The sequence below is a fragment of the Glycine max genome, chromosome 13 (genome assembly GCF_000004515.6).
Source record: "Glycine max cultivar Williams 82 chromosome 13, Glycine_max_v4.0, whole genome shotgun sequence".
Classification (NCBI taxonomy): domain Eukaryota; kingdom Viridiplantae; phylum Streptophyta; class Magnoliopsida; order Fabales; family Fabaceae; genus Glycine; species Glycine max.
The window spans coordinates 23744167-23755986 of record NC_038249.2 but is presented as its reverse complement, the minus strand read 5'-3'; the positions used below and the strand labels follow the sequence as shown (position 1 = coordinate 23755986).

The window sequence follows — 11820 nt, the reverse complement described above, 5'->3', positions numbered from 1 at the left end:
ATTATGATTCAACCATATATTTTATATAATAACTTATACTTAAATAATAGTGAAAATAAAACTTTTTATATTATCATTGCTCAGTTTTTTAGTAGGACAATATATAAAACGTTTTATACAGTTAAACATAAGAAGTTAAAAAATAAATAAAAATGAACCCCTTCACACATGTCTACTCAGTCAACTAACATTATCTCTCCATGTCACAGGACCACAAATTTGAACCCCATTCAAACTTTTTCGAATATTTCGGATTTTTCACAGTTATGCATGTTCTTCTAAGAGCCAATAACTTTTTATACACTTGGATACACTAAAATGAAGAATAAATAAATTAGCAAGCCAATGACTGCTCAGTAGGGGAGGGGGGAATTCAAAAGATAAAATAATACCTCCATGCTTGAAAAGCAGCATACATACTTATATAAAAGTATCATTTCTTTTACATTAACGTAGAGGTATTTATTTCGAAAAGTGGAAGAGTAAAGTGAAGACAAAAGGGATAAGATTAATATCCAATAATTAAATTAACAAAATCTTTTTTTGTATTACGAAGTTTGGCAGCATCACACCTCTTTTTAAAGAATACCCTGCTCTCTTTTCCTTGCGGAAGCTCAATTTCCCATAGGCATCTATCTCCATACTCTGACAGACACACAAAATTTGAGAGAAAAAAAACCATCATCACAAGAGAGTCACATGAGAATTGAAATGGCCACAAAACAAGTTACTTCTATGGTTCATGTAGATGATGACTACATTGACATGGAACTATGTTCCTCCCCAAACTTCTTCTCTTATTCCCTTAGCTCTCCACCATCCAACAGAGAGTTTGAATTCCAAATGAGTGAAAAAGAGTCATCAACTTCTCCAGCTGATGATCTCTTCTACAAGGGAAAACTCCTTCCTCTTCACCTTCCCCCTCGTTTGCAAATGGTTCAAAAGCTCGTAGAAAACTCCACCAATGCCAACTTTGAGTACATCAAATCAGATTCAGCTTTGGAACACAGAACCTTTCCCTTCACCACTGACCTTAGAGTGCCTTCAACAAATGCCAACACCCCTTTTGAATCCAACATCTCTCCTTCAGAATCACGCCGTGTGAGCAGTGATGTGAGCCCAAATGAATACCAACTGGGGTGGTTTTCTGACATGAACAAGTACAACCTTATTGGTGATCTTCCTAAGAAGTCTTGGCCCAAGAAACTGAAACAGATGAAGCAGTTCTGGCTTGGTCAGAGACTCAAGGCCTCAAGGGCTTACCTGAAAACTTTATTCAACAAATCTGGTTGCTCAGACAAGTTCTGCGCCAGTGCTGCAGCAAGCAACAACATTGGAGCGGAGAAGAAGTCATCAAGGTGCAAAGAGTGTCAGAACAAGTACATGAAGGTTGCAAGGAGAAACCCTTTTGAGAGTTTCTATGATGGCAAGCACCAGGTAACTTGTTCTATCATGAAGAGCATCAAAAGAGAGATGCTTGAAGTTGAAGATGATTTCTGTGACCACAGGAGGTCTTTCTCTGGGGTTGGTCAGCGACATTGTTCCACAAAGGCTTCATCTTTGTCCACATCTTCATCCGGGTCCTCTTCTTCGTCTTCATCTTTTTCTTTCAGCTCAGCTGGGTACTATGATTTGCAACTTTTCAAGAGGAGCATCAGCGCGAATTATGAGTTGGAAAGTTCAATTGAGGGAGCCATTGCTCATTGCAAACAGTCTCTGCAGCAGTGTGGTTCAAAGAATGGTTCGGATGATAGCAGGATTTGTTCTTAATTTGCTACCAAAATGCAATTGGTGGGAATTAGTGAATGGCCACACTAGCCAACACCATAGTGTGTGTGGGTGTGTAGAGGGGTGATAGTGTTGACTGTTGAAAAAACCTTGTAAGAGAAGAAAGAGGCATTTTTAGTTGAAATGCTGTAGCATTTTGATGGAGTTTACTGTTTAAATTAATAGCTTGGGTTTTCCAGCATTAATTTGTTAAAAAAATAAGATAAGATTCTTCTGCTCTAGCTCTCTTTCTTGAACTGCTGTACATGTTGCATACTTTCCCAGGTGTAGAAGTAGAACTGAATCCCTTAGCAGATTCATTATTATTAGCTCAGAGGAGTAATTCGTTTAAACGAAAGTGACTTTCAAATTTTCAAGAGATCCACGCTTATGACTAATGAACAAGAGGATTCACCATGGCAAAATTGCTCCAATAGGTATTTGCAAGAGTCTTGTCATTTTTAGAAAGAAAATACTAATCGTCCCATATTTTCAGAATTCTCTCAATAATCCTGCGTATCGCGTACTGTATACTGAACTTGCCTTATCACATTTTGGGTTCTTTTTAAAAGAAGTCTTATTATAACAATTTTAAAAGCCACAAATTGTGTGCGTATACGAGCCACTTACTCGTACTACGTACCTGGTATCTATGCCTTCCCATTTTGGGATGGTAGAAGGAAAGAAAACCTAGAGTAAAAAATAATAAATGTGATGAAAAAGGAAATGAGGTGTAAATGAGATATAAGAATAAGTATTCATATTTTTATAATAATCCTTTTCAGAAATAGGTCCAAACCTCTTGATTAACCTCTTTATGGTTTGTATTATGGACTTATGGTCAATTTTATGGATTTGGGCTTTTAACATACAAAAAGAAAACCATCACTCATAAAACCTACTTATGTGCTGTTAATTGACCATTTTTTTTTTGTTTTATTTTAATTCACCGTTGTAAAAAAGTAAGTCTTTTTCCAGAGTCTCTCATTCTGAAACTGATCCTTCTTCCCAAGGTAGATTCCCATTAACTGCTTAAGATTGTCTGTCATTATTCTCTCAGTGTTCAACAGATATCAGATAGACTATATAGTACTTTACAAAAGTGATGAATGGCATATGCTCCCACCTTTCCTTTATTTTTTAGTTTTCTCTATAAAGAAGAAAAAGTAAAAAGTTATTTGAAAATTGGAATAACCTCCATAACAATATAATAAAATAAATGAGATGTCAATGAAAACTGACCTTGTCACTAACAAAAAAAAAAATATTACAGCCAAAAACTGACCTGGTCACTGAGTAAAAAAGAAAAGATTGCAGCCATTCTTTTTGTACAGCAAGATAAGCTCAAAGAGATAAAGGGATGGAATAGCACTCTCATTTTTAAAATGTGGAAATCATGGTAGGTTTCTCTATAAAGAAGAATAAGTGTAAAGTTATTTGGAATAACCTCCATAATATAATAAAATAATGAGATGTCAATGAAAACTGACCTTGTAACTAACCAAAAAGCAAATATTACAATCAGAAACATCCATTTAATTTTGTAGAGCAAGATCGATCAAAGAGAGAATAGTGAAAATCTTATTTTTAAAATGTGGAAATCATGGTGCATTTGGTACCTGAAAGCTGTTGTTTGGCCACTATATACTTTATTGAGAACAGTCATGATTACTAATAGTGAATTCCCAGCAAAGCAGCATGGTTGACTGTAGATTAAATTAGCTCAACTAGTGATATGAATCCTCATCAACTAGCTAGTGCAATTATGCATCCTTATTGCAATTACCGAAGTATATCAGTAACTGAAAATGATTATGATCACAAAATATATATATGTGGCCAGCATCAATTTTAAAAGGACCAAAATAATAATAATAGTTACAATTTCATTCTGTAATGTAATGGTCCCACCCTCAGCTAGCCCGCGTGGTGCATGTATTCTTAAAACTCATCATCGTATGTATATGTGGTTTTAGTTTGGCTACATTAAAATCTGTATTCTATAAATGATATAAAAAACAAAACCTAGTGTACAGCTTTACTGGCAGACAATTGAACCTCTCTAGGCGTGCAGTTCCCTCTTTCAACTTGATTTTGACTAAACATTAAAATACGCGTACATAGTCTCAGAGGTTGAATCACATGCGAAAGAACTGAAGTTGCAAATATACGTGAATGCTGTGGCGCACCAATTATACAAACACATAGAACAAGCACAAAGAACAAGCAATTCTTTTCCCCACCACCAATGGCTTAATTGTCCTAATCAAACGATAAAGGTAGCAAAGGTAGGTGCTTTCTCTATTCTGTCCATATCTCTAACTTGTTTTTTTTTTTTACTTGACAAATGTCAATGTATATATTAAGATGTTTGGAAACATGTTCCTAGCGCAAATTATTGTGTTAAGAGGCCATAAGACGTGGAAGCTATAATTGATAACTTTCATTGAGACCTGAAAAATCACATCAAATGTTTCTTCGATGAATGTGTAACTTAACACGTACTGTGTGTTTGAATGAGAGTTGGAGAATTAATTTTAGATTAATTTTTATGTATTTGGTTTCATGTTACATAAGATTTTAAAATTAATTATTGATAATTAATTATAAATTGAAATAACCTTAAATAACTTTTGTGTTAATTAGAAAATTTATACCGAATTTTTCTCTTGACTTTATTTTATAATGAAAACATCTAAACATAAATTATATCACTTTAAAATCAATTTTAATCTAAATTAATTTTATTTAAAATTAATTTCATCAATGCTCATTTAAACACACTAATTCTCCAGGTTTAAATTCTAACGATTACAGCGCAAGCCTAAGAATGACTTATTTAGTGTGCGTTTGTTTTTCAGTCTACACGTTTCTATGCCCATAATGTCAATCCATGTCTCTACTGTCATTAGCATCTTCAACAGACATTTAAGGCTTGAGAACGATAAAACAAACACACCCTTATATTACAGCTAGCATGTTTGGTTTGGCTGTGAATCTCCAAAATAGGAAAAATTGAAAATGATATGACTTTTTCTTCATTAATACTACGGAAACAAAATCGATTTACGCTACCCACCACCACCCCTGAACACACACCTAATACACAACACAATTAATCACTCACTATTACTGATTTGGATTCCAGACATGAAGTGGAGTACTAAGTCCTAACATAGAAATCTCATGAAAGGTAAATTCTTATTCAAGAAACTGAGATAAACCAATTAAATTCAGTAGTACATCCTCAAATATTCAAATGCAAGTTGCTCCTACATGTGCATGGGGGGTGATCATGGGATGGTTTGATCGTTTTGTGAAAGATTTATGAATGACAGTCCATCGAATGGAGACCGGGTGTCTAGGGCACATGCAAAGACACATTGATATAGAATGTATGCAGAAGAGTGAGCATATCTAGAGTACCCCTTGAATGAGACCTGCACCCTAGCTAGCTAGGGATAGAGGTGATAGATGTGAATGTTTATGGGGGCCTGGTATAGGGGTATTCCGATTTGCAGCCCTTATCATGGACCATTCTAGATGACTTGTTATAGTCTTTTCTAGTAAGGGGTTAATCTATTTTGGACTATTGTAGTATTTACTAAATAAGTTAGTTTAAGAATTTCTTAAAACTTATTTCTATAATTAAAATGTTTAATTTTAGGTTGCTTAAAATATCTTTAAGTTTAAAAAACATATTTAAATAAATCTAAATAATATAATATAAAAGAAATAAATTATTGTATTAAATTTTTATTATAATGTTTTGAAATTATACTTATTGATGTATTTATGGGTTTACTACTTTACTATTTTTTTATTCATAAAATTTTTCAAATTTTTTATTTTAGTCCTTAATATAAATTTTGATTAGTTAATTTTTTTTACCTTTTTCTTTGTTATTATATTTTTAGTTGTTGTAGTGAAATAATAGTATTAATTGATGACGTAATAATAACTTTAATAGTTTATTGTTGTCAATGAGTCTAATGGAATATATACATGTTTTTAATCTCTCATGTTTAGAATAATTGATGATATGAGAAAGAATGGTGTTTTGTTTAAAACACATTTCAGAAGAAGTATCAGTATATTGTTTGTACTTTTAACTAAATATCAGTTAATTTTTCCCAACCACAATTAAGATAATTAGATGATAGAACCTGATGAAAAAAGTAAAAGTTCACTTATCTAATTAAAATTATAAAAAAAAATCACGTACCTATATGTTTTGGCAGCTTTTTGGTTTTTTTTTTTATTAAAAAAAAAACATTGGCTAAATAGCTTGTTGGAAACTATCGATGCTTACTTTTGTTTTAGTCATGATTAAATCCATCTTTTGCTTAATTTACCTAGTAAAGGGCTTTTGTATTTTGTAACTCAGTGAGTCCAATAATTCAGTTGTTGAGTCCAATAGATTTGCTACATTGTCTAATAACTATTTTCTTTGGTACAATAGCTAACTGAATAGTATTTTAACATGATATTAAGAGTGCCATTGATTTTTACAAGTCCTCTATGTTTTAGTTTTTTCCCATTAAGTTTTAAAAGAAACTTTTTCATTTTTATGTTTTCAAATGATATCGTTTTGATCCATTTCAACGGTTCGTAACAAGCATTACTGTCCGTTGACATGCTCTGTAACTGGCTTAGGTGGCATGTGCATTAGGTCCACGTGTTCTACTGGAGTGGAATTAAATTTAAATTATTTTTTTATTTGTTGGGAATCTAAACATTGCATTTTGATCACAGTAGGAGGCAAAAACTACCTTGAATCAATAAATTATTTCTTAACATATTTTATATAAATAATTTAGAAAATGACCTAAATTTACAAAGAAAACTGAGGATACTCTCTCGACAGTGTGAAAAGAAAGATGAAACAACCAAGGAATCAGGCCATGGTGAGAGTGAGAGAGTCACATCACATTTCAATACCATATTTCAATCATGTGTCCAAAATAGAAATAACATACTATTTATCTTCCTTGACGATCTGCGTGCATAAGATACATCATATTTCTTGTCAACCGCTCGTTAGTAATGACTAATGATCAGTAACCCTTGTTATCAATTATGAACATGATCAAGTACACATGGCAATGGGGCGGGTCGGGTATGGGTATTGTCTCCCCAATCCCTTATCCCGACTTCTCAACATATCTCCATGTCCGTACCCGATACGCGACGGGTTTGAGTTTATTGTCCCATCCCCGTACCCGTCGGGTACCCGTTGGGTATCGGATATCCCCAATCCCGTTTCACACACCATTTAGAAAAAAAATTGTAAAAAAAATATTAAAAATTTGATTTTAGAAAAAAATAAATTGGTTGTTAAACATTTATTTTTAACTACTTATATATCAATAAATTTATTATAACGCGTGTGTCTACATAAATAGTTAAGAAAATAATATTAAATTATGTAAAAATTCTAAAATAAAATTAACTAGTAATAAAAATTATATGTCTTTTGATTAAATTATGCAAAAATTTTAAAGATTTTAAGTGGCGGGGCGGGTTCGGGTTCGAGGTCGGGACGGGTCTAGTAATCTCATACCCGCACCCGTACCCGACTTTTGGTTATCGGGGAAAACCCGAACCCAAACCCATACTCGGTCAACTCGGGTATTACCCGTCAAAGTTGGGATGGATTCGGACGGGTACGGGTTTTCTTGCCATGTCTATGATCAAGGTTATAAAAGTATGGATTCTTTATAACATTTTTATGGTATTATTTTGTATTTCCTTTTATTAATATTTTTTTTATCTTTTATGTGTATAAATTATTGTCAAAGTTTTTTTATTTCCCACAAATTAAATAAATATTATATTCCAAAAACAAATTATTTTAAGACACAATTAAATACTAAATATAAGCATCTTTTTAATATAAATTAAAATATTAATTTTTCAACTAAAAAAAATCTTAATTCTTCATTTTTATCAAACTCTAGCCACGTTATTGTTGTATGTTAGAATTTTTCTTGGTTGGCTTTCTATTGATTGATGTATTTGGTTTTATTAAAATATGGATTGAATGTATGACCTAATATTTTTTTTCTTGAGTCTAATGTTTAATTAAGTTATCCAATTTTGAATTTGGGCTTTGGAAATTACCATGTGATTTTACATTTATTAGTCAAGCCTAATAGATAAGAGTGTTGAGTTTTTGTGTAGGAACTAATGAGCCTAATATTCACAATGATTGGATATTAGGTTACTTGTCTATTTAAAAAAGGATAAGATACTCAATTCATGTTTTATTTGACAACTCATTGTTTCATCCAATAGTTAGTACGTAAAAGAGGGAAGATTAATTAAAAGATCTTGTTCCTGCATGTATACCCTTGTATGTTTGCTTTTGCTAGATCATAGTATACATCATATTTTAAATCATAGTATAAATCCTATTATTTCTTATATTATAAATTTTTTCGTACCTTTGATTATTAGGGATAAAAAAAAACATTGGCCTTCAGTTAGATATTTTTTAGCTTTATTATACAAATAACATTTTTCTACTATGAATGCTATCTTAATTTCCACATATACCAAAGAAGTCTCGAGAGAATTTTCAACAAGCAAATAAGGACACGACAGCAACAACAATGGGTTAGGGCTTTCAATTCCTTTCATCCTTCAGGTCCAGTAGCTATGCAGATTTTGGGTTTTATCGGAAGTGCAAATATACAAGAAACAAGGAGATTTGTGATAAAGACAAAGCAGCGGAATTAAAAATAAAATAAAATATCAACGCCTAAATATTATTATTTTTGGGATTTTTTTATATAGAAGATGTAATTAAAAATTATATAGTTATGAATATTAGTAATTTAATATTAAGGATCAAACTATATACTGAGCTACAGTCTCATGTTTTCTTTACGTTTTAAAGTTTAAATTAAATATTATAATACTGCGATACCCTAGCTAGTGTTAGCTATGAAACCAATTCAAGAAAACGTTATCGTAGGATCAAAATGTCTTTGCATGACAAATGGAAATGATATTTGCATATACATATATTTTTTTACAAATTTTCTAACGCCACCTTGCAGAATATATATACATATATAGGACACTCGGACTCAATCATGTATGAGACTTAAGATAAATTTTAAGAGAATTTTTTACTTTAAATGAAAAAGGTATGTGCTGTATATTCTTACTAACATATATAACTTTTTTTGCATTATAAAAATTAACAACAAATACTTTTTGTTGGTAAGTCTAAAATTTGAGTTAATTATTTTATTCTTGAACTGGTTGATATATATATATATATATATATATATATATATATATATATATATATATATAGACATTGCAAAAATCATATATCCTATATACATTTTTTATACTAACGACAAGTTTTTCTTTAAGCTTAACGGCTTAACTTGAAGGAAAAACTTCAAAAAAAATATAAGGAAAAAATTGTGGGTTAGACGTGGCAGCTCGTCCTATTATTGTTGGATATTTCATGCATCAACGTAGTTTTCTTTAGATATTTTGTATTGAAATTCTTCCTTTTCAGCATAACTTTTCGAGACATGTTCCCTTCACAAATTTAAAGTCAATCTCTTACTCTCAAAATAAGAAGCACACTCCACACTCCACATAGGCTTCTATCCCTTTAATAATGATATCGGGTTTCTTTTTTTCCCTTCAAATATGCAATAAAGTGTTTAGGTTGCATTCTTGATAGCTTCTTGACGGAGGCCGGATCGGAGTGTACTACGTTGTAAAAGTGTTTATATAATTTTTAAGGTGAAGGAGATACGGAAATATAATTTTCTTGTGTATAAAAAATATAAGCATTTGCTAAAAAAGAATATAAAGCAGATTTTACAAAATGATGATTCATTTTTCAGTTCATGATTTATGAATAAAATTATACATTTTGTTTAAAAAAATGATAAACTTATACATTAACAATGGGTATAGAAATATATTATAATACTAAAACAACAAGTGTGTATATATATGTCCTTTAAAAGTATAAGAGAATTTTAGCAATTAGTATTGTTGGGCAAAGTGTTCTACAGTGGATCACGTGACTAATGTCTCGTAGAGACAAGCGAGAGTTGCAAAGGGGACGAGGCGTCGGTAAATACAATATAATACTATTATCTCAGACTGTTTTTTTTTTCTATTTTTTACAAGGAGATTTATGAAATTTTTATTTATTACTTAACTAATTCTGATCTCCTACTAAATTGGTTCATTTGAGGAGTAAAGCAATAACTTTAGTTACAACTTGTGAAATCAAATATCAAACCTAATTTTTTATTAAAGAACAAAAGTGTCAAATTAATTACTTGTATATGCAATTCTTGAGCTGATAAATATCTATAGAATGAATATCATTTTCACTTTGGCCCAAAAGTATGTGAATATATATAGATATTTTTATCAAGTTAAAAGATATTTTGAAAACTATAATTTATATATTTTATAATGATTAATTAACACAAATAATTGTTAAATAAATATACTTTTAAAAATTTATAAAATAAAATATTAAGAATATAGATATATATGCATTCACAATACAAAGTACATATATTATTTTACAATCGTATGTATTAAATTTATTGATTTTAATAATTATTATATTAAAAATCATATTAAACATAATTTTTAATTAATTGACAGTTTAAAAATTCAGACTTTTTTCCCAAGTCGCAAGTCCAACGAGCGCAAAGATGTTTTACTACCTACTTCCCCTTATGTTAGTCATGGGCATTGGAAGCACATAGATATTCGGATTCCTCCCAATATATATATATATATATAAGGATCAGTTCATTGAAAGAGTAATTCTTTTAAGTTTTTCATTCTCATCATTTATTTTCATGAAATTAATTTAATGATTATAATTAATAACTAATCTTAATCATTAAATTTTAAAAAAATGATTAGAATAAAAAGTAATTTGATTTCTCCTCATTCTCGTGTGTATATATATGTTATTTATTTATTTAAGTTGGTAAATATTTATAGAATGAATATTATAATATTGAAATACCTACTCTTACTTGGAATTATATATAAATCGGAAATTTCCTCTCCATAACCATATCCTCGTATGCTAGAATTTTCATTATCCACGTGATCTTCAACACAAGTGTCTGAAAATATCACTCTTGAAAAGTTTTCTTTCTCATCATATATTCTTTCAAAGCAAAGTACATATAGTAGATAAGATTAGCTTGGCTGTGTGCCAAGACCAGAAGTGGAGAACGTGACTAATGTCTGCATGGATTCGAGTAAGTCAACATCGATGTGTTCTTTTTCTTTTGATATTTTGGACTGAAATTTTCTCACCTCTTCCCACTATTGTGGGGTTGCATGTCTTCAGCAGGCTTTTTTTAAAGTATATTAAATTAAATAGACCAGATATAAGCTTATTAAAAAATATTATAAGCTAGATAGGCCGCCCTATATATATATATATATATATATATATATATATATATATATATATATATATATATATATATATATATATATATATTATTTTTTGGATATAATTAAATTTTTTTTAAACTATCAGACTTTGATTATACACATTACTGTTCCATAACTTCTATTCTTATAATCAAGTAAGACTTTAATTACAATTTAAGTGTGAGTCATGTGTCCCTTTATATTTCTCATTATTTTTTTTCATTGATTTTCCTTTTTTTTTTAACTTTCCTATTACATTTCTACTCCAGAGCAAAGGGATATTAAATTATTTAATGTGAAGAAGACTTTTAAAAAAGCTATCAAGACAGACTAGGCTTTTAAAAAGGTCAGGCCGAGCCAAAATAAAAGTCTTTGATAGGCTATAGGTCAGACTCAGGTCTAAAAAATTTATCGTAGACTAGACTCAGGCCTTTCAAGATTTGGTATGACCTATTCCCACCCCTACATTAACTCTAGAAAGCTCATCTTAAAATTGATAAAAAAAAAAAAAACTGAAAAGAATTGGTCTAAAACTAGTGATAACAGAGAAAAAAGCCGATGCAAAAAATCAATTTGAGCTACAATTTTTTTAAGAAA

At 30.5% G+C, this 11820-nt stretch overlaps 1 protein-coding gene across 1 annotated transcript; it reads left to right on the top strand.

The window, feature by feature from the left end:
- The first annotated feature begins 606 nt into the window (after positions 1-606).
- LOC100814902 (probable membrane-associated kinase regulator 4) lies at positions 607-2009 on the top strand. The gene has a single exon (NM_001317473.2). The coding sequence runs from the start codon at positions 700-702 to the stop codon at positions 1768-1770; it is 1071 nt and encodes a 356-aa protein (NP_001304402.2). The 5' UTR covers positions 607-699; the 3' UTR covers positions 1771-2009.
- Positions 2010-11820: the final 9811 nt, after the last annotated feature.